The following is a 24739-nucleotide window of genomic DNA, read 5'->3' on the forward strand; positions in this document are numbered from 1 at the left end:
TAAATATTTTATGGTATTGCACTAGTTCGGTGCGCCCTTCTCTTGTTTTTTGCTTAAGGTCTGTTAGCAGCCAGACTATGGAAGTTTCAAATAAATTTAAATGTAAAATTTAGATTCATAAGTAAATATAAAAATACTAAAGTGTAAATAAGTATATAACCACAAGATATTTCACTACACATGTTCATAGGTTGATGCTTTTTGCTATTACTTGTAGTAGTATGAAACAATCACCTTGCAACATCCTTAAATTAGGAGTAATACAAATGAAAATACAAATTCACTGAAAAAGTCATAATTATGTTTTGTTATACCTGAAATCAGTCCCTGAAAAAATGAAGTTAAAAGAGAAATGTCAAAAATCTGATGTTATGCCAGTAGCACATTCAACTACCATATTTTTAAAAACTTAGTGGAACAAAGTAAGTAACAACATAATTTATGATTTCGGACTTGTGATTTATGATAAACAAAGTGCTTGGGTTCAAATCACAACATGTACTGGAAACACGTTATCATTTTCCTTTTTTTGTTTGTTTCTTATAAAATTTTCCACCCAAGGCACAAACAAACAAGGGACAAGACTGTTTCTAAAAAATTCAGACATACTTGACTAATGTAGCAGAAACATGTCCTGATTATTAACTAAAATCATTATTTCTGTTCCTGGAAAACATATTTTGTGTTTTTGTTTTTTTAGACATCATTTTATGAAAACTATACAAAGTTATATAATTGTACAATTTGTGTGTAGAGCTAATTAGTAAACAGTTAAGTGCAACTCACTAAAATATGAAAAAAAAATTAAAAACCTTCTGGGATCTGCAAAATTATTTTAAAATATGTAAATCTGCAAATGCTTGCCAAACCAAAAGAAACAAACATTCCCATTGAAAAGAAAAAGAAAGAAATAATGAAATCCTACGCTTCCTCAACCCAAACAATTGTGTTGCCTTTTTCAACTTCAGTGATCTCACAGTTTAATTTGTTGAGTCTTCCATCTAGAATAAACAGAGAATTCTTAGAGGGTGTCATTAAGTATTGTCCAAAGAGGCCACTCTCTATGATAATCCGATTTGTGGAGCTCCATGGCCATTCTTCTAGCTTGACTGGTTCTTTAAGGCTCTTTATCATTTTCACTTTACCAGATGAGAGTTCTACAAACAGTACATCAGTTTGTGTACTTGAACTTGCATAAACATTGTATTGATGAGCTTCTATGAACGATGATTGAAAGGCCACATCAGATATATGCAGATTAGTATGAATGTCAAATAAATCCCTAATTTCTCCTTGGACTGTAATCAGTTGTACTCTCATTACTCCTTTAATGTCATCAATGCTGACAAGGTAGTGTCCATCTGGGGAGATATATGGGAGACCAGTTACATCCTTGTTATAGCCAATGACAACATCAGTTACACTATCCACTATTACTTGTGGAAGGATAGCTCCTGTTGTATCAGGTTTGCAGTGAATAAAATAATATCCCCCAAGATGGGTGTAAGCCAACGACTGTGGGATGCAATTGTAATCTTTTAAACTGACTGTCTTGATGTAGGACATAGTTTCCAAATCAATTTTCAGAAGTGCTGCTTCTTCTTTATGAAGGATGAATCCAAACCTGGAAGCAGAAAGAAAGCAGTTTTGAGAGCAATCTCTTTATTTTAAAAATCCCCTCTGTCTTGAATTATGACACATTAGCAAAATTGTGTAAGGTAGGGATATAATTTAATATGAAGAAAGCACTGGTTTGCTCATGCAGACTTTCTTTTTATTGACTTGAAATTGTTACTATACTTTCAATCCTGATGATGACTTTACAGTATGCCTTGTAATGGCAGTGTTGTGTTCTGTGGCCAATTAAACTGCCTTAGACCTGGACTCCCACTGACTTCAGTTATTATTAAATATGTCAGGAACACATTCTTTTCTATGGATGTGGCTCTGTCTGATATTTAATAGCGCATGTTACAGAGTTTACAAAGGATAGTAAGTTGTCAGCTAAACGATTAATACCTAAAGACTTAATGTCTTTGTTCACTGCTAGATAATAGTGGGTTACAAGTAATGGATTTGTCCCTGCTAGACTTTCCATTGAGTTTCTCATATATATAGCTCACTTTTTTCTTTGCTTTAAAAAGTACTGTTCTTTGTAGTCATATAAGTAAGGTGATAAACTTACAATACAATGACTTTTTTTTTTCTTCTCATTTTCCTTATGAGCATATAACTCATATTTATTTAACATTATTTATGTTAAAAGACTTTACATTTTTTTATAGGGCACATTCTTTTATATTTTAATAATATGGGACATGCATACCCACCAAATTGGAAAAGAAGTAGGTTTATGAAAGATGAACCAGAAATGGCATTAGGTATACCTTAAAAAAAAACGAGTAATGGGAATTAATTTAGCAGTATTAGTCCTGTACTGTGTCCGCCATCAATTGATGCAGAAAGTGGGGAACGTAATATACTTGAAGGTGCAAGATTTCAAAGTCCCTTAGGTCCCTTTTTTAGTTCCTTCTTTTAACAACTATATAAAGCCTGGGAAGGTATCTATAGTGAGAATTCTTGCATCTTTAATAACGTAAGTTTGACAAAAAAAGGATACTACTTACAATGATTGTAAACCCTCACCTTGTAAAACAACGAATTCCTTTTAAAATAGAAATGAAAGGCAAAACATTTGTGTATAGATATAAATAAACATTCTAAATACCTTTTTCCCTTTTTTTATTAGTGGTCACATACTCTCTGTTCATAAGAGCTAGGGGAGGAGAAGCAGCAGCACACTGAACTTCCAAGTGAATTGCTGTGCAGGGGGAAGTGTGTCAGGACAAGTCTGATCATTGGAGGAGAGCAAGCTGAGTTCTCAGCACAGCTAGAGAACTGACCAATGTGTGTTCTCCTCCTTAGTGTGGTCAGTTTTTATTAGGAAAGCAGAGGGACTGGCAGGATCACCGTGGTTTTCACATAAAGGAAGCAATACAAAGAGAACAGGGTACTTTTTCATACAAGTAAATGGTACAGCAGGCACATATCAGGAATATGAAATGTTGAGTGTACATATTCTTTAATTTAAAACTTTTCTAAGTATATTAACCGCTTGCCGACCATGCTCTGGCCTTTGAAAAAGCCAGGACTGGCACAACGCATCAGTTGGGAAAGTGACCTCATCATGTAGAAGTGGATAAGGATGCCATCACTGCTCCTTTAAAAATTATTTAAAAAAAAAAATTTTTTTTTGCATTGATATATGTCCCCCAGGGCAGTACCCTGTACTCTTTTTAAGGCCAACAACTTGCATATAAGCCTTAAAAATGGGGGTGTTTGATTTTTCGTGTTTGGGTCCTGTGGACTTTAAAAGGGTTCTTGGGGTCCAAGTTCTGGTGTTGAACCGACCTTGGGGGTTCAGCCCATCACTACCCAATGCTGTCTTATGTATTCCTGATGGATATTTATGTGGTTTTTATTGATATTCATGTGAGTGGAATCTTCTTTTAAAATAAATACTGTTAATGGCAATCAACACTATTAGTCCCCTTCTCTCCTTTTTGCTTTTACATGCTTGTGTCCCTTGGAGAAGTGGAAGAGACATTTACCCACTTTTGGACATGAAGCTTTTACCCCCTCAATGTTTTACCCCCTCAATGACCAGGCCATTTTTTATGCGATATGGCACTGTGTTACTTTAACTGTGGTTGTGTGATGCTGTAACCTAATTTATTTTTTTCCAACAAATAGAGCTTTCTTTTGGTGGTATTTAATCCCCTTTGCGGTTTTTATTTTTTGTGCTATAAACAAAAAAAGAGCGACAATTCCGAAAAAAATCTGTGTTCCTGAATAGCAGGAACACAGGATCCCTGTGTTCATCTGTGACAGAATGGCGGTCTGCCTTGTTAACATAGGCAGATCACTGTTTTGTCTCTATGGGGAGCCATCGTGGGTGGCCGGCGGACATCATGTCCCCAGGATTCGCTGATTGGCTCCCTCTCTGGCTAGTGCACGAAGCATTGTACAGGTATGTCATTTCGCACAATAGAGCCGACCTGCCGCAGTATATGTGCGGCAGCTGGTCAGCAAGTGGTTACACAACCAGGAACATTGCTGGCATGTATTGTTATACAAAGCTTGTCTGGCCATTTTGGCAACACTAGGGACCACATATTAAGGTGAAAAGACACCCAAAGGTGTCCTGGTGGTGGACACAGATAATGGGATATATATTATAAGTGGACACTTTCTTTTACTGTTGTTGCACTGCTGACACGTGGACCTTGATGTATATCTGTTTGATTACAAGTGGCACATGTGACACATAGGCCTTGAATAATATTCATTTGTACTTTTTCACATTATCTATATTTTGCATATTACTTATTTGTTACCTTTTATTTATATATATATATATATATATATATATATATATATATATATATATATATATATATATACACATACATATATAAATATATATAATATTTGCACAAGAAAGATTTGATTATAAGCACTCTTTTGCACAGTAAAAGCTTCAATATATTTTTTGTTTTTTATATAAAAATGATTGTAATTATGGGGTGGGGGGGTGCACCTGTGCACCCGTCGAACCAGCTGTGTTGTCACTGGCTCCAGCACATGCCGAGCAGTGTGTCCTGGCCAATGATTCATGGTAGGGGCCCACCATTTAGTAATGTGGGTGACAGGAGAGAGATCTGTATTGGTAAACAACACAGATCTCTCCACTGACAGTGCGGATGTGCCTGTTTTTCTCTACCTGCAAAGCAGGGAATAAAAACCATCACATTCCTTAGTAAAATCAGCACACAAAAAACTCATGAACTCTAGGCATACAGTTAACCCTTTGATAGACCCATATTTTAATTCCTTCCTACCCAGTGTCATTAGTACAGTGCATGTTATTAGAACTTATCACTGTATTAGTGTCACTGGTGATGTAAGTGTCCAGTAGTCAGTTCCCACTCAGTGTCAGTTAGTATCAGATTTTCCACAGCACTATCACAGCCCTGCTATAAGTCACTGATCAACGCCATTACTAGCATAAAATAAATAAATAAAAATTCAGTATTTATACTATCATTTGTAGAAGCTATAACTTTCTTTTTTTTTTTTTTTCCAAAAAGATTTTTATTGAGTATAACTTTCATACAAACCAGATTTAATTTTTTTTATTGAATATGTTTTATAACAAAAAGTAAATAATATTTTTTTTTTCCAAAATTGTTGGCATTTTTTCATTTATATAATAAAAAATTAAAAACCCAGTGGTGATCAAGTACCACTGAAAGAAAGCTTTACTTGTGTGAAAAAAATACTATAATTTTATTTTTTGTACAGTGGTGCATGATTGCACAATTTTTCATTAAAATATCAGAGTGCAGATTAGCAAAAAATGCACGGGGGGGGAAATCTTCTAGAGCACAAGTGGTTACAAAATTATTTTTATTTTTACAAGTACAAAAGCATAAAATGGGTTTGTAAGACTAGAGATACTAATGTAAAGTCTGCTAGATGACATCTATGAGGATTAATCAGTGTGGCAACAGATTCATAGAGTTTGAGTAAAAAAAGTTCAGTATTAAATAAAATAAAAAATCATTACAGTGTGAATGCACAGGAACATGAAATTATGAGCACATTTACTTTTAAAAAATGTGTACCCAAATTAATTAAAACCCTTGCCTCTTCAGAACTGTTGAAACTAACATATAAAATTTATTCTTATTAATATAATGGTTAAGAATATATTTAAGGCTAGTTTTTCTATAATTATTGACTATTCTTTGAACTGACAAATGAGACAAAAATACAACTACAATGCACAGAATGTTGGCATGTCACATTATTTTTTCATTTTCACAAACTATTCTTATTTATAGATTAATTTAATATAATGGTATTGTAGTTTATCTGCTATGTTTTGAACCTCAGACCATGGTGCATTTTTGATCATATATATTAGAATGCTAGCACTGTGAACACAGCATTCAAAGCAGTATTAAACTTAAAGCGGTTGTATCCCCTGTGTAAAAAAAAAAAAAAAACCTGCAGGGCAATGGCATAATGTACTAGTATGCATAGCATACTAGCACATTATGAAATACTTACCTTAGAACGAAGCCCCCACACATACCTTAGAATGAAGCCGGACACCACTGAGGGAGCTGACGTGTTCCCTCGGCATCTCTTCCGGGTTCGGGGGCTCAAGCGCTGTGAGTGGCGAGAGCTGCGATAACGTCACTCCTGCGCATGCACGCGGGAGTTCACTTTCCGGCACGGAGTCGGCAAGGAGCGGCTGCATGTAGGGTGAATATCTCCTAAACCGCGATTTAAAAATGTAATATGTTGCAGCTTACCAATCATTAGATTTGGTGGTTGCATCAGTTTTTTTTTCTTTTTTACCTTGTGATCTGGCCAGTCACAATTCCTGTATTACAGTGCCCCCACTCAGGATGGAGAGCACAGGTGGCACATTTGAACAGTAGCATTGTCAACCTGGGGGGAGGGGGTGTTATGTGAATTAGAAGATTTAAATACACCAACAAACTGAAGTCAAACTTCAGCTAATAGTTTATAAGCAGTTACAGCAGTTCTTTTTCTCTTTAGGGATAAAGGTTTTACATAAATAAAAAAGCTGATTATTGTAAACACCCCTGCTATTGTTAAATACTATGCCTCATTATATAACTAATACATTTTTCAAGAGAGCTTCTTCTTTAAAATAAAAATAACAGACCTACTAGCCATGGCTCTTTTAGGAGAAAATAAAAGAAAAGAAGCCAAAAACACATAAATGCAGTCATCACATCTAAGAATTAGTAAGCTGCAATATAAGACATGTTTGAACATGGGTTTAATTCTGCCAGTAGTGTCAGAGAATATATTCTACATGTTTCTTTCTTTAATTATATTTAGACCTAAAAAGCATATAATAAATATGGTGCTCATTAATATTCATGGTGCTATACACTCACCACATATATGCACATTAAAACACACTTGTGGCCAGCTAAGTTAAATTTTTTATAAGTTCCAAATCACAGTTAATATGCACACATCCATCTAGCTTCTGTTGTGTCTTAGCTTGTTATATGCATGATCAGGCACAAATAAACAAGGATAAAGTCCCAAGACAAACACTTTACAGCCCCCTAAAGGATTTGTATTACTGTATAAATTGAGCAGATAGGCAAAAATGTAAAATAAACCATATAATTAACAATCACTATGTCATCTTTATCTCAACATACTGTATGTCAGTCTTAAAGTGGTAGTGAAGTCTGCTTTGTGATTGTTACCTATAGGAAAGCCTATAATAAGGCTTATCTGTTGGTGAAATTAAGATCCTCTAAACATGCACAATTTAGGAGATATTCACCCTGGATGCAGCCGGTGACTTCACTGGCGCATGTGCTCTTAAGGTCTGGCATACCGTGCTGGATCTTCAGAGCTTTGTGCCAGAGCTGAGGGCTGTATGAGTGGTCAGAGAAGGTGAACACGGAAGAAAGACTGGGGAAAATGGAAGCCTTCTCAGTGGAGGGCTTTGTTCTAAGGTAAATATTTCATAATGTGTTAGTATGTGATTGCAAACTTCCACGGTTTACTACCGCTTTAAAAGAGGACTGTAAAAGCACTGAACAAAACAGATTGCTAAAAATTTAAAACATCTTTTAATTTTAATCTTTTTTTATTGAATTTACCAAAGGTATTATACAATCATTGAGATAGTTATAGTATAGGGTAGGTTCCCAAATGACCACACAAAGAGGCATTAGCCCGCACTTGGGGAACCATGCTCATTACATGTTGAACAACAGTTGTTACAGAAGTATTAAACAAAAAACACAAGAGGGGGAACTACTAGTACAGGGATAAAAGAAAACAACGATAACAAACAAAATGAAATGAGTCAGGGCTTTCCATATGTATCTAAAATCAAACATTGGGTAAAGTCCAATGGTAATTATCGATTTTGTTTGGTGTGCCATTCCACCCAGGTGCTCCACTTATCAATTGCAACTGTTTGAAGTTTGAGACCCATGCAAAAATTTGTTCATATGTTCGATGTTGTTGTGTTAGGGTCATAACTTCCTCTAATGAAGGGACTAGGGGTGATTTCCAGTGTTTTAGCAGGGTTAATCTGGCTGCCAACAGGATATTTATTACTACATTTTGCAATGGGAAAGGAATATTTTCTATATCTAAATTCAATAGTGCCAGACCTGGGGAGGGCTGTATTGGGATGGCAGTGACTGTGGATTTTAGGTGAAAAATACCAGGCCAAAATTTGGCAAATATTTTAAACAACCAGGGAGGGGAAAAAGTGTTCTCACTTGGCCGCAATTCCTCCAACAGAGGTTGGATGCGAGTGGATAAAATTTGGAAATGTGATGGGGGGTCAGATACCAATGCTATGTGATTTTTGTGCATAAATTGCCACAAAGTGGCATTCCTATAAAATTTATAGGTCGTTGACAGTGTTTTAGCAGGGTTAATCTGGATGCCAACAGGATATTTATTACTACATTTTGCAATGGGAAAGGAATCTTTTCTATATCTAAATTTAATAATTCCAGACCTGGGGAGGGCTGTATTGGGATGGCAATGACTGTGGATTTTAGGTGAAAAATACCGGGCCAAAATTTGGCTAATATTTTAACCTTCCTAGCAGTATTCCCTAGTGTGGCTCGGGGTTGAATTTTAGTGCCAAAAGCGCTAGGAAGATCGCTGGATCCTGGTAGAGGGGTTACTTACCTTGTCACCGGGATCCAGCGATGTATCCCGGCGGTGTGCGGTGGTGGAGCTTCCTCCCGATCCTCTGTGAGCCTCGGCTTCCGTCTCCTGTGACGTGAAATTCACGGGGGGTGGAACCAGCGGAAAATTCAAAAAGTAAATGCACAAACACACTGATACACTGTAATCCTATTTGATTACATTGCCAAAATAAAATAAATTGACCTTTGATTGCCCCCCAGTGCTTTCTCCATTGCACTTAATGCATTTTCCCTGTACCTTGTGTCTGGATACTGCAGAGCGACCATGGCATCAAACAAGCGTGCTGCTACCTAAAAAGCGGTATGACCTGCTGGGCGACAGCGACATCAATACAGAATCGCTTGCAGAATGGAGTGATAGCGATTCATGGGGAAGTTTGTCATCGGATGCAGAAAGCGATTTCAGCGATGATGCTGCGACTGTGCCCAGCGATGTGCGGACTTGGTGCTCGATCAACTGCGGTACGGAGCACGTATCGCCCCCAAGGTTCCCGTTTACCGGAGCACCTGGTATTAAAGTGGATGTTGAGGATGACAACCCCTTGGCATACCTGCAACTCTTTTTGACCGATGAGGTTATTGAAAAGATTGCTGTGGAAACCAATCGGTACCAGGAGCAACAACCCGCAACGCATCATCGGTTTTCAAGGAGCAGGATGTGGGAACCTGTGACCAAAGCGGACATCTGGAAATTTCTGGGCCTAAGTATTCTGCAGGGAGTGGTGGGGAAACCCCTGCAGAAGTGGTATTGGACCACCAACAAATTACTGGCCACTCCTTTTTTTGGCACGGTTATGTCGGAGTACAAATTTTCACTCATTATGAAGTATTTGCACTTTACAAATAATGACAAATTTTACGAGACTTCTCATCCAGCTCCGAAGATCAAAAAAGATTTGGGACGTTTATCAACTAATTTTGAAAAATTTACAGCAGTCCTATGTCCCAGAAAGAGACATTTGTATAGACGAAAGTCTAATGGCCTATAAAGGGAGACTCAGCTGGATACAGTATATTGCGTCCAAGAGAGCACACGTTGGCATAAAGTCATTTATGCTATGTGAATCCAGCTCTGGATACATTTGGAATTCGGTCCTATACACCGGGAGAGGAACCAAATTCAACCAAAGGTTCAGCAGCTATGGAATGGCAACCACTTCAGTTCTTACGCTGATTGAGCCTCTGCTGAATCAGGGGTACTGTGTCACCACAGACAATTTTTATACATCCCCAGAACTGTTTGAGTTCCTTCTACAACACAAGACGGATGCGTATGGGACCGTTAGAGCTAACCGGCGTGACATGCCCCCCCCCCCCACCTTTGCCAACAAAAAGCTCAAGCCCGGAGAAATAGTTGCCTGGCAGAAAGGAAAAATGTTGGCACTGAGATGGCGCAACAAAAAAGATGTCTGCCTGATGAGTACCATCCACAACATCTCTACTGTCATGGTACATACAAAAGGTGGAAAAGATGTTATGAAACCACAACTGGTCATGGATTACAACAACACTATGGGAGGTGTGGACAGAGCTGACCAGGCCATGACTTTCTATCAGGAAATGCGGAAACAACAAAAAAAATATTATAAAAAAAATATTCAGGCATCTCCTGGAACAGTGTTTGTGGAACGCATTCATTCTCCTAAAAAAGAAGAGTGACAGGCCTGTGGTTCATGCAGACTTTGTGTGGAAAATTGCTGAGCTCATATTTCTCAGGCACCAAACACCAACAGTAAGTAGATCCAGACACTATGCTGCTGGTGTTGTGTTGTGAACCCCGAACGCCTGACCGGTCGTCACTTTATGGACCACATTCCACCAACGGATAAGAAGTCTGCACTCACAAGGATGTGTGTGCTTTGCTGTTCCAAGCGTGACGACACTGGATCAGAAAAGAAACGTGGTACTACTGTCCTGACTGTGATGTTGGACTTTGTGCTGTACTTTGTTTCAAAATTTTCCACACCCGGGACGTTTATTGAAGCAATAAGACCACTAATATTGCATCCTTTTTGGAAAAAAAATATTGCATCCTTGTTTGACAAAAAAAAAATGTCAGTGTTTTTGAGTACGTTATTTACTATAATTTATTGAATAAAAAGTGTTATTTTTTTGGAAAAAAAAGGTGTTATTATTATTATATTATTATTTGTTATTATTTTATAGTTATTTATTATATTATAATTTAGGATTTTGTGTGTTCAAACTTTATCATACCCGAGATGTTATAAAGAAGAACGCACAGTAAAAAGAAATCATATATAAATAGTTGGTTTGGGCTGCTCATCCTTAAGAATTACTAGCAAAATAATGGTACCGCTTTCAGCACCTAAAATCCGAAATAATCATACCACCAGGGAGGTTAAACAACCAGAGGAGGGGAAAAAGTGTTCTCACTTGGCCGCAATTTCTCCAACAGAGGTTGGATGCGAGTGGATAAAATTTGGAAATGCGATGGGGGGTCAGATACCAATGCTATGTGATTTTTGTGCATCAATTCCCACAAATTGGCGTTCCTAGAAAATGTATAGGTCGTTGACATACCCCAACGCCATTGGTCAGGGGAATAAGCTAAGCCAAGGTTTGTCTCCCAGGCTGTAAGTGTGTCAGATTTATCAAAGTGAAGTTTTCTGTCAAGAAGAGCATAGATGAGAGAGATACCTCCTCTAGCTATACCCAGCCTTTGGAAATATGCTATAATACTACTGGGAAGGGTGTAGTTTGAATTTGTCTTGTTCTTAAAGAAAGATGAAATCTGTAGGTATGTAAAAAAATTCTGTATCAGGTATGTTGAACTTAGTTTGGAGATCTTTGAAGAATTTGAGGTTGCCCGAGAAATATACCTGTTTTAGTCTCAAAGCCAGTTTTTCACAATGATGAGAAAAAGGCAGACCTCCAAAGGGATGGGTTTGGAGGTTAGTGGTTAATTGTGTGTTATGGAATTTAGAGTTTACCAAGCCTTAAGGCAAGCTAGCACTGTGGGGGGTAGAGAAGATGGTGCATGTTGTTTAAATCATTGGGAAAACAGGAATATACAGTGGTGATCGAAAGTTTGGGCACCCCAGGTAAAAATTTATATTAATGTGCATAAAGAAGCCAAGGAAAGATGGAAAAATCTCCAAAAGGCATCAAATTACAGATTAGACATTCTTATAATATGTCAACAAAAGTTATATTTTATTTTCATCATTTACACTTTCAAAATAACAGAAAACAAAAAAAATGGCATCTGCAAAAGTTTGGGTACCCTGCAGAGTTAAGCAAGAGTTGGCAAGTATCACAGCTTGTAAACGCTTTTTGTAGCCAGCCAAGAGTCTTTCAATTCTTGTTTGATATATCTTTGCCCATTCTTCCTTACAAAAGTCTTCCAGTTCTTTGAGATTTCTGGGCTGTCTGTCACGCACTGCTCTTTTAAGATCTATCCATAGATTTTCAATTATGTTGAGGTCAGGAGATTGTGAAGGCCATGGAAAAACCTTCAGTTTACGCCTCTTGATGTAATCCCCCGTGGATTTCGAGGTGTGTTTAGGATCATTATCCATTTGTAGAAGCCATCCTCTCTTTAACTTCAGCTTTTTCACAGATGGCATCAAGTTACCATCCAAAATTTGCTGAAATTTTTTTGAATCCATTTTCCTTCTACTTGTGAGATGTTCCCTGTGCTACTGGCTGCAATACAACCCCAAAGCATGATTGATCCACCCCCATGCTTAACAGTTGGACAGAGGTTATTTTCATTAAATTCTGTGCCCCTTCTTCTCCAAACGTACCTTTGCTCATTCCGGCCAAAAAGTTCAATTTTAACCTCATCGGTCCACAGAACTTGTTTCCAAAATGCATCAGGCATTTCTATATGTTCATTTGCAAAGTTCAAACGCTGATTTTTGTGGTGAGGACGTAGAAGAGGTTTTCTTCTGATAACTCTTCCATGAAGACCATATTTGTACAAGTATCTCTTTATAGTGGAATAGTGTACCACAACTACAGTGTCTTCCAGATCTTTCTGGAGTCAAACGTGGGTTTTGAATTGTTTTTCTCACAATCCTGCGAGCTGTTCTGTCTGATATTTTTCTTGGTCTTCCAGATCTTGCTTTAACTTCCACTGTTCCTGATGACTGCCATTTCTTAATTACATTCTGAACAGAGGATATTGACATCTGAAAACGCTTTGCTATCGTCTTATAGCCTTCTCCAGCTTTGTGAGCGTCAACTATTTTCAGTTTCAGTTTTCTAGACAACTGCTTAGAAGATCCCATGGTGCTGATTGTTGGGGCAAGGTCAGATGAGTCTGGGCATTTAAAACCTTTGAGATTGACATCACCTGGTCTTCCCAGATGATGATTGAGAACAATCCATGACACTGGCAGGTCTCAGCCTTGCAAAGGGGGCAGTGCATGCTATAAATTCTGCAGGGTGCCCAAACTTTTGCAGACACCATTTTTTTGTTTTCTGTAATTTTGAAAGGGTCAATGATGGAAATAAAATCTAACTTTTGTTGACATATTATAAGAATGTCTAATCTGTAATTTGATGCCTTTTGGAGATTTTTCCATCTTTCCTTGGCTTCTTTATGCACATTAATACAAATTTTTACCTGGGGTGCCCAAACTTTTGATCACCACTGTAAGTAGACTTTTGCCTGGTATCGACATTTCCTATAGTGAGGACCATAAGGAAGTGGTAGGATGCGTCAACCAATTTTTAAGTTGGGCTAGGACAGATGCTAAAAAGTAGTCACGCATTATCAGATGGCCCAGGCCACATGCGTTCCTATGTTTGGAGAGTTTATTGAGTGCACAGCATGATCTCTTGTTTTGCCATAGGAATATGTTGGTGATAGTCTGCAGTTTACGGAGATAGTATGTGGGTATTAAAATGGGAAGAGTTCTGAAGGGGTATAACAGTTTTGGTAACACTAACATTTTATAGGCTGCCAGGCGTCCTAGCCATGAGAGTTCTGTTTTAGAAATTTGCAAAAGGGTAGTGGGTAGTGTAGTTAGAAAGGGCAGCTAATTAGTTCTAAACAAGAGGTTAGTGTTCTTTGTTAGAATATTTCCCAGGTGGGCAATCCCCTCATCTTTACAACCAAAGGGGAGTGTGGTTGCCAGTGATTTTCTAACCACTGGATCTAAGTCTAGGATGTATCATTTGGTGGCATGTATTTTATAGTAGGAGATATTTTGCAACATTAACAGTGCATCATAGGCTGTTGGTAAGGATGACCCAGGATCTGACAGCATTAAAATTAAATCATAAGCAAATAGACTTAAGTTGTGGGTATTGGGGCCCATTTTTAAATCTTGTATGTCTGGATGGGAGCGAATAAAGCAGGCCAAAGGTTCCTTTAGGAGGTTGAATATGAGTGGAGACAAAGGGCATACCTGACTAGTGCCATTTGGGATAGAGAAGGGCTCTGATATCACACCATCAACATACACACAAGCAGAGGGACAGGTATAGAGTGCCATGATAGCTGAGAATTTTGGGCCAGTAAAGCCAAGCTTCCAGAGCACCTCTTCGAGGTATCCCCAATGTATCCATTCTGAAGCAGAGAAGGCGTTCCCATCCAGCGTGCACAGTGGATGATGTTATTCATCCTCTTGGTAGCACCTGGGGATTGTCTCCCTTTTGAAAAAAAACGGATACAAAGAAAGTACCCCCAATGGTATGGGATTTTACATGCCACTCAAACACTGAACAAAGATGCAAAATTATACGTGTAAAATCAAATTTATTACATAACAAAAAAAAACCTGTTTGGTCAGGGTGGACCAAGGTAGGTAGTATATCCATGAGGCAAGATGCTAGGAGTTTAGCGTATATCTTTAAGTCAACATTTAATATAGAGATGGGCCTGAAGTTCTGGGGGGCATCAGAGGTTTTCCCCGGTTTGGGCAGTGTGACAATCAAAGCCTTAAGCATTTCTTTTGGGAAAGAGAAGGAGGCTACAGCTGATTTGAAGACATTTTCAAGGTGGGGTGGGAGAATGTTTTTGAATGTTTTGTAATATTCCCCACTGTAGCCATTTGTCCCAGGTGCTTTATTGCTAGGTATGGAACCTACAATCTTAAGAATTTCAGATACTGTGAAGGGGGAATTTAGTATTTCCAATTGATAAGGTGACAATTTGGGGAGGTGAACTTTGTTCAGAAAGCCTTCAATGACACATGGAGAAGGTTGGGGAGTAGAAGTGTAATTTTTTAAGTTGTATAGGGAGCCATAGTAGTGGCTAAAAGCATTAGCTATTTCTTGTGGGTTGAATAATTTTTCGCCTAAGGGCGGACGATACATGTAGGGTATTTTTGTTTTTTTCCTTTGACCCTGCAGCTTGCTAGCCAAAAGCCTCTCAACTTTATTCCCACTGACAAAGTGGGACATTTTTATACGTCTGATGGCTCGTTTGTGAAACTCTAGTAGCAAGCAGCGAAGATCGGACCTAAGTGAATTTCGGTTAGAGCCAAGGGTGGGGTTAGGGTTGAATTTGTTTTGTGTCTTTACTGTTCCTAATTCCGACAGCAGGGATTCTAACTGCTGCCTTCTCCTCTTGATCATAGCACCAATTTGACCCCTCATAAAAGATTTATGAGCATTACATAGAATGAATGGATCCGAAACAGATCCCATATTGCTTTGGAAAAAGTCCCTCAGGTTATCCTCCAGGATGGTTTTGGTGTTCAGTGATTGGGATAAAGCTTAGTTAATTCCACAAAGAAAGGTAGGATGTGGAGCGGGGGGAGTCAGCAATTTTAAGAAGTATGGGGGCATGGTCCGACCATGAGAGGCCCTTGATTGAGATGTCTTGTGTGTTTTTGCAAAAGCCATTTGTAAATTAAGAAGAGGTCAATCCTTGAGTACGATCCATGTGCAGTGGAAAAGCAGGAATATTCTCTATATGAAGTGCGTAGGCATCGCCATGCATCAAATAGGTCCTGAGAGTGGATGAAGGGTTGAAGGGTAGCTGTGGTACATTTATGATGAGAAGTAGAATCAACTGAGGCGTCAATTGAGAAGTAGATTAAAGTCACCACAGAGGAGTAGGGATCCCTGTCTAATCTTGTCCAGTTTTTTTGTGAGTTTGTGAAGGAATCGAAGTTTGGTTTGGAGCATAAAGATTAATTACAGTATATCTGGTAGCGTTAATATCACAGATTAACACTAGGAATCTGCCAGCAGGGTCAGCTAGTTCTGAGAGAAGTTGGAAGTTTAGGGTGTCTCTAATCGCCACCATCACTCTTCTCTCTTTCATGGGTAAAGAGGCAGTAAAGATTTGAGGGAAGCTGTGGTGATGGTAGGATGGAGGTGACAGCTTGTTGAAATATGTCTCCTGGACACAAAGGATGTCAGCCTTTTGTTGTAAGGCTTCTTTTCATAGGACCTTCTCTTGGCGGGGTGGTTGAGACCCCTTGCATTGATTGACAGAATGTTAAGTGGCATAGTGAGCTGTTTGTGAGGTGCTGGGAGCATTGTAGGAGGGACTTATGTGAAGCTCGTGGATGAGGGATAGGGTTGAAGCAGGACTTTGATTGAGTAGATGGCAAAGCACTTCTGGCGTATATATTCATCTCCGATGATTGTTGGTTTAGGCAACTGGTTATCTGACTCAGAAAATGGAATTATTTAAAATAACTGAAGAAGGAAGCAAAACAAATGTTTAAAAGTGTGGCTCAAATATCCGAGTGCAAAAATAGCTAAAACTGCACCAATGGTTTGGGGGAATAGTCTTTTAGCAAAGCGCATTAGGCATTAGGTTGTGGCCCAGGGAGAAGTGTATACAATAAAGTTCCTGAGATTTTCATGAGGTGTGGAGTAGGGATCTACCGATTATCAGCAAAGCCAATATATCGAGGGCCGATATGCACTTTCCCCAATATATCGGAATTAAAAGTACTGATATTTTGGAAAGTGCTTGTACCGGAGTGATGCCTGCAGCTAGAGGCATCACCCCAGTACCGGCGTCCATAGCCGATGGTCGGCTGTCTTGTAATGACAACCGATGTGGTTTCCCAACTTATATGTGATAGAGTGGTTCCACAGGGGTTTTGTGATAGTGGTCAGTTATCTGCGCAGCTGCATAGTGTATTGAGAGTAATCAGCGAAAAATTGTAGGTTTCTATAGGGTGCAGGAAAAATGGATTTTTGTAAAATCTTACCGTAAAATCCTTTTCTCTTAGCTCATCGACAGACGTAGTCCTCGGTGATACACCACCTTCGGGTTATGTTACCTCCGCAGGAGCAGGACTAGACAGGAAATTAAAAAGCTCTGGCCACACCCTAGGGGCAGTCCCAGAGGGTATATCCTCTCTCTCTCTGCCTCAGCAAATCAGTTATGTGAAAAAGCAGTGCTTAGAGAATTTAACCCAACCCAACTCCAAAACAGAGGGGCGGGGACTACGTCTGTCGATGAGCTAAGAGAAAAGGATTTTACGGTAAGATTTTACAAAAATCCATTTTTCTCTAGCGCTCATCGACAGACGTAGTCCTCGGTGATACACCACCTTCGGGACGTCCCAGAGCAGTATCACAACTGAGGGGTGGGAAAATGGAAATCAAATCCCAATCTAGAAGGCCCAACCGGTGCCAACTAGAAGTTTACAATGCTCATCCTTAATGATGAGACTCAACAAAAAAATTTTCAAACAGAAAAAAACCCTCGAGGTAGACCACCGGTCTCCTCAAATTGCGGCCTGCAAAACCTTGCGGCCAAATGAGGCATCCGCCGATGCCGTCACATCAATTTTATAGAATTTTGTAAAGGTATGTACCGACGACCAGGTGGCCGCCTTACATACCTGGACCACTGACGCCTGATGGCGAAAGGCCCAGGAAGTACTGAGCGCTCGAGTGGAGTGCGCCCTAACAGGGAACGGAGGACTCTGACCCTTAATAGAATAAGCCTGTACCACCGTCTGTCTAATCCATTTGGCAATGGTTGCGGCAGATGCAGGCAAACCCTTTCTGGGGCCATCCGTGATCACAAAAAGTGAATCCGTCTTACGGAATGATTCCGTAGCTTTCAGGTATACCCTGATTGCCCGAACCACATCTAAGGAATGCAACGCATGTTCCCGATGATGCTTGGGCTGAGGACACAAGGAAGGTAGTACAATATCTTCATTCAGATGAAAATCTGAAACCACCTTAGGAAAAAAAGATGGCTTAGGATGAAGTACTACCTTATCCCTATGAATCACTAGGTATGGGGACTGGCATGATAATGCAGCCAGTTCTGACACCCTGCGAGCAGAAGTAATAGCCACCAAGAAGGCCACCTTCTGGGATAAAGTAAGCAAGGGAATCTCCCTGATGTTTTCAAAAGGAGGTTTCTGTAGAACCGACAAAACCAAATTAAGATCCCAGGGCGGTAAGGTCGCGCGGACTGGAGGAGCCAGGTGCTGCACCCCCTGGATGAAATTCCGCACCAAGGATTTGGTAGCTAACGGCTTCTGAAAGATGATTGCTAATGCTGAAACTTGACCCTTGATGGTGCTCAAGGCTAGCTTCTGCTCAACCCCTTGTTGCAAAAAGGCCAATATTCGAGACACCGAATAGGTACGTGGAGGAAATCCTAAAGATTCGCACCACGCAATATAAGTCTTCCATGTGTGATAATAGACTTTGCTGGAAGTCGCTTTCCTTGCTTTAATAAGGGTAGGAATGACAGAAGTAGACAAACCTCTGTCCTTCAGTACTTGGGTCTCAATGGCCAGGCCATTAAAACCAGCGACTGTAAAGCACGAAGGTAACTTGGTCCTAGAGACCACAGACACTCCCTGAGACGAAGTTCCCACGGAACGTCTGCGACTAGCATGTCCAAGTCGGCCAGGCCGGCTTGAGGAGGCCAGCCTAGAATTTCTAGGACCACTGGCGCTGATTGGATCTGAACCAGGCGTCCCTAGAGCTATCTGGCCCCGACCATCCGAGAAAGTCTGGTCGTTTTCTGTTTCCACACATTTATCAGATACCTGATAGTTATCAGGAAGGGTGATCTTTTCTGGTTGAACCTCAGGGACCGAAGTCACCCGACTAGAGGCTACTTGGCCTATCTGGTCAACCAGATCCGATTCCTGTGAGGTATCGGGACTAATCTTAGGAAAGGGTAAAGGAAAAGATCTATTCAGGGAACGGTAACTACCGCTTCCTGTGGTACTTAAATGTTGGAAGGGAAGAATCGCACCGGTAGTAGTGGTTGATGCTCGATCTGATGTCCTGAATACCGGTGAAAACGTCCCCCCACCCTGAAACCGGGTGGGGGCGCACCTTCAGGCTGTGTACTCCTTTGCTTCGGGTCTGGCTGGGTTGGTCCTCTGCTTGTCCGACCAGCCCTTCTTGAATCCTCCTGGAGGAGTCTTGCCTTTCCCGCTAGTACCAGCCGGGCGCCCTTTATGGGCGGTAAAGAAAGGTCCTCGCTTGTTGCGAGGTCCCTTAGCTTTTGCAGCCTGTGGCAAGAAAGTGCTCTTGCCCCCAGTGGCATCCTTAATGATTTCATCTAGGTTGGCCCCAAATAGACGATTCCCCTGAAAAGGGAGATTGGTCAAGGTCTTTTTGGAACCTAGGTCAGCTGACCAGCATTTTAACCACAGCACACGTCTGAGGATCACTGCTAACTTAGATGCATGCCCTAATAAGGGAGTTGTGTCCAAGGCTGCGTCACAGATAAACCGTAGCCCTTGTATGATCTGTTCCATCAAATCAGATGTCTCCTGGGGAATATCTTTTCCCCTAAGATCTTGGCGTACCATTTTCGCCCATTCCGTAAGTGTCTGGGAAACTAGACCAATAACAATTACTGGTCTAAATGCTGACCCTATCAGAGAAAAGATAGTGCGGGACTCTGCTTCTATCTTTCGATCCACCGGATCCTTAAAGGACGAAGTGTCCTCCACTGGAATAACCGTGGCTTTATTCAGCCTGGAAATAGGCGGATCCACGACTGGTGGTACCGTCCATTTCTTAATGATGGATTCCTCAAACGGATAGCGTCTAGCAATACGCTTGGAAATAGTAAAGGTACGTTTAGAATGCTCCCATTCTCCTTTAATCTGATTACCAAAACATTTAGGTACCGGAAAAGCCTTCGCCATCTTGATGGGCTTATTAGTACCGAAAGGCCTCTCTGTTTCAGTTGCCTCTGCCGGTAAAGCCTCAAGTTTTAAGGTTTCTTGCACTGCCACAACTAGTGCGTCCACCAATGCTTCTTCCTGAATTATAGCAGGAGAAGAAGCGTCCTCCTCACTGTCTGAGGGGGCTTTACCTGGGATAACAGCCCTTGCAGAGGAACCTGCAACTGCCGTGACCATCTCTGAATCTGAGTCAGAGGTGTCAGATGGTATAGGGGTAGGCGGGGGTCGCTTCCTTGACCCCCGTCCCTGACAGGCCGCCTCCACCCGAGCCACCATAGACTCCAAAATTGCTGTAAATGATTCTATACTCTGTGCACCGGCGGGTCCCGAGGCCCCCTCGAGGGAAACAGGTGGGGGAATATGTGTGGCAGGGTCCATGATAACTCCAGTTACTTCCTGGATAATATAATTCAAAAATAAAAAACTTTTTTTTTTCTTTTTCTGACCCTCAGCGCCACAAAAAGCCCCTTAGTGTTACCTGCTAGGGATCCCTATCGATCGAGAGAGAGAGAGATAGACCCCCAGGCTCACCACTTGATGCTCAGAGTTAAACTGCAACAGCTTACAGCGCTGTCTTGACAAACAGGAAGTCTTTTGGCTGGCTGCCCAGGAAGAAGGGAGGCGGCTCCGCCCCTCTGCACGCCTTCCGGTGCCTCCCCCAAGCTCCACGAGGTGTAGGATCACCTCAAACATGGCCGCCCCCATGCTGGAGACACGAGGCTACGCCAAAATGGCGGCTCGTGCGATCCAGCAAAAAAAATGGCGGCGGCCTGTGCTGACTAGCGGTGTGCTGCAGGGCACACAACACTCTCTCTGCATGGGGATATGGCGTGGTTGGCGGTACCGGCCCTGGCGGACCGCATGGCCGTTCGGGAGGCCTGCTAATAGCTGGAGATCTGATTTGGAAGGCAGTCTACATGTCCGTGGCTTCTGACTGGTAGGTAGCTTATACTTAACCCATAAGATTCCCAGAATGCCACAGATTACATCTTTAAAACATGTATACAATAGATTGTTAGCTCCCAAACCAAGCCTCCTGGCTTTTTGCACACATAAAATCACACTCAAAGTAGGAGGATTTGTGACATGTTATAGGATAGAAAGAACTCTTTCTTACCATACAGAGAGGGGCCCGCGTTCACCACAAAACCCGTCAGGGAAAAAGGGGGAACATACTACTCACCATACCGGAACCAGGCGGGCACCAACTCCTGACAGTACCCCTCTCCACCGGGGCGGGAGGGCTGTCGACCGATACGGACGCCGTGACTCATGGTCTTTGGCGTTTCAGCGAGACGTTTAACTCGCGGGTTCAGTCCTTTTAATGGGACTTTGTCGCGGCCGACCCAGCGCGGAGCTATGGCCTGCACGCGCTCGTAGGCTGAACTGGGGTGACCACCGGATCTCAACATCCAGCCCGTCGCCCAGTTCAGCTTTCTTGCTTGAAGATCTCACAGGAACACTGGAGAAAAAAAGCTGTCTAAAAATCCTTTTAGAAAAAAATTCTTGCCAGGACCTAAGATCCCAGCAAGGTATCTAGGTCCTTACTCCTAACTAGACAGAAAATAACTGATTTGCTGAGGCAGAGAGAGAGAGGATATACCCTCTGGGACTGCCCCTAGGGTGTGGCCAGAGCTTTTTAATTTCCTGTCTAGTCCTGCTCCTGCGGAGGTAACATAACCCGAAGGTGGTGTATCACCGAGGACTACGTCTGTCGATGAGCGCTAGAGAAATGTGTTCTGGCCATTAATTGATCTTTTATATGATCTTTTATATGAAAAAAATTAACCCGCATTAGCACATCCTATGGTACTTTTTCTGGGATAAAAGACGGCTTTGGGATGCGCTGAACTCAGTCTATAGCCAGCTCAATGTCAGGGGTATCAGGAAGTAGTATTTTAAACAGATCCATAGCATATTGGCGCAGCTCAGATGCCTGAACAGATTACAAAATGCCCCTTATCTTCAGGTTATTGCGCCTGGATCTTTCTTCCAGGTCCGCTAACTTCGCTTTGATCCAGGCATGGTCATTAGACTGTTTGTCATGAGCATCTATGAGGTCATTGATCGTGTGTGCAAATTTGTTCATTTTTGTTTCTACATTGTCCACTCTGGACTCAAGGGAATGTATTTCCTCTTTAAAGTGGTTAGGCAGGTGCACCGTGCATGATATCTGCATAAATTGAGCTCTGGAGTAATACCAGCATATCTATCATGGTTGTGTCCATTAGTTGTTGATTATTAGAGGGGAAGAAGATTATTAAGTCTAGGAGTTCCCTAGTGATATTCAGTGAAAAAGGGCTTACAGAGAACTTACCATGTGATGAGGCATGATCTTCCAGACTTATCTGGGCTCCCACTCAGCGGTGTGGATGCTGCGGGCAATGGAGATGGTCTGGGGGACACTTGAGAGGGAGAGCCATTGGAGTGGGTTGCCGCTGGAGACAGGACACTGCTGCCTGGGGAAGGGGAGCCGGTGCCATATTGCCTGTCGTTCATTTTTTTGGGCGAGATTGCTCCTTCTGTCTGCGGGACATGTCTCGCCTGATTTAGGAGATGGATTGCCCTGTTTGGTGGTTTATGTTCTGCCTCGTAGGTCGCTTGGAGCCCCCAGGCTTCTTGCGGAGCTCAGGAGCTACATGTCCATTGGCTTGTGCGTGCTAGCCACACCCCCAAAACATCTTTTAATCATAACCAAGGAACTCTGTGACAGCTGCTGTTAGGCATCTCTCACAATCAAAATGGCTTCAGCCTAAAGTGGGATCTGCTACCTCATTCAATTGACTTTTAGCGAAGGAACCTGTTGGAGAATTTTTGGATGCACAGCGACTGCATGCAATCAGCCAACAGAGGAGTTCATCCACGAGCGCTATTTAACATGAATGGAGGAATCTATTATGTGTTAAATGTGTATGGCCAACTTAAGTTTGTTAGAAAAAATATTTATGCTATATATACCTTAGATAAAAAAAAAAAATAATTCTATGCTGTGCACAGGAAAAACAGTAAGTTAAGTGTCAAATGTCCTATGCTAGTGATCAAAATGTGTCTTGTATAGAAAAAAGCCAATAAACGGCTAATGTTACAGGGACATCAGACCCAATTTGTGCCCACCAGTGCTGCCAATCATTGCCAACTAGTGCCACCTAGCAATGCCCACCAGTACCACCTATCAATAAATGAAAAAACAATCAGCGCAGACAGGTAAGTGTAGCTAAACTAGATGGAGATGCCAGCTGAACACCGACCCAGGACACACAGCAAAAAATCCCAGAGAGATATAACAGACAAAATGATGCAGCGCAAATCCTGTAAATAATGGCATAAGAAATAAAGAGTCCCAAAAAGATGAAAGAGACAGTTCCTTAGGTCCAATCTGTGTTGAAAGAGGATATAGGAGACAACGATTCCACACAGTGATCTCCCTCCACCATAAAGCACACTGATGCCCTCACCTCATGATTCGACCACTGTGTTACCAGAGGTCAAAAATCGCAGTGTCAATCCACATCAATAAGCAGGCTTCAGGTACATTCGTATACACTCCTTGATAACTAAGGACCAAGATAGGACTCACAGATCGGATTCCCCAAATGCAGACATTCCGAGGTATAAATGAAAGAAGAAAACCTCTAAGTGCAGACTGCCAGTACTAAACTTCCTTTAATAAATATAATATGCACTTACATGGTAAACGATAAACACAGGCACATCAGTACAGGTGCACATCGATAAGACTTCAGCGTCGTGGGCTGTGCATGCCGGCAGCCAGCCACACACGCTCGGAAGTCGGAACAGCAGCAGCAGCGGGTGACGTCAGACGGATGCGGCTCAACCTCCCGTACGTACGTTACGTCCACCGGGACTTCGTCAGCGGGGGTGGAGCCTATCAGTCACCAACATGATTATATAACCTGACGCTGCTCACATGATCTTGAGGACGTACTTGACAAAACACTGAGGACATCTAGTGGTCAATGTCAAGTATTACATCCTTCAAGTAAAAGAACCCACAAGGTCTCTTGTAAATACTAATGTCTCATGGTCAATTTGTAAAAAACTTTTTTCCATATCCCAGACAGTAAAAAGACCTGACATCAACCGCTGCTGTAATAAATAACACATGTATATATCTTTACAAATGAAGGCACATACATATAATGTGAAAATACCCACACTGTTAAAAACACATAAAAACACATAAAAAAATATATATGTATTAAAAAGTTCATATAAAATCAGAAACAAAGATATAAAAAGTCAATCACCTATCCGAAATAAAACAATTAAGGTCAAATTCAACATTTAACCCTGACGGATGAGAAACTTTAGTTTCAAATATCCAGTAAGATTCCCTTTGACTCAGGAACCTAACAAAATGTCCTCCCCTCCAGTGCCTATTCACCCTCTCTATGCCCCAAAACCGCAAGCCTCTGGGGTCACGATTGTGCACCATCCTGAAATGTTTGGACACACTATGGGTTTTCAGGCCTTTCTTGATGTTACTCACATGTTCGCCAATGCGAACCTGCAATGCCCTGGAAGTTCTGCCGACATACTGGAGGCCACAATCACACTCCAGCATGTAGACAACTCCCTGGGTCTGGCATGTGATCAATTCCCGTATTGGATAGACCTTATTTGTGGCAGATGCTGAAAATTCCTTCCGCTTCTTTAAATTGCACTTGGAATGCCTGCAAGCTCGGCATCGCCCACAAGCATCCTACCGATAGGAATCCTACCGATAGGAATGGTTACATTCCATTGAGTAGTTGTCACCACAAAGCTTGGCTTTGTAATATCCCCAGGGGGCAGTTC

General features: G+C 41.3%; 1 protein-coding gene across 2 annotated transcripts in view; it reads right to left on the reverse strand.

The window, feature by feature from the left end:
* Positions 1-921: 921 nt before the first annotated feature.
* FSTL5 (follistatin like 5) overlaps positions 922-24739 on the reverse strand; it is a gene marked incomplete at its 3' end in the record, with an annotated part of 983490 nt that continues 959672 nt past the window's right edge. For both annotated transcript variants that reach the window (XM_082261833.1, XM_082261832.1), the window contains one exon: positions 922-1624. In XM_082261833.1, coding sequence (XP_082117959.1) covers positions 922-1624 — 703 coding nt within the window. The remainder of the gene's footprint in view (positions 1625-24739) is intronic.

Source organism: Pelophylax lessonae, assembly GCF_965119305.1.
Source record: "Pelophylax lessonae genome assembly, chromosome: 1".
In the NCBI taxonomy this organism is placed as follows: Eukaryota; Metazoa; Chordata; class Amphibia; order Anura; family Ranidae; genus Pelophylax; species Pelophylax lessonae.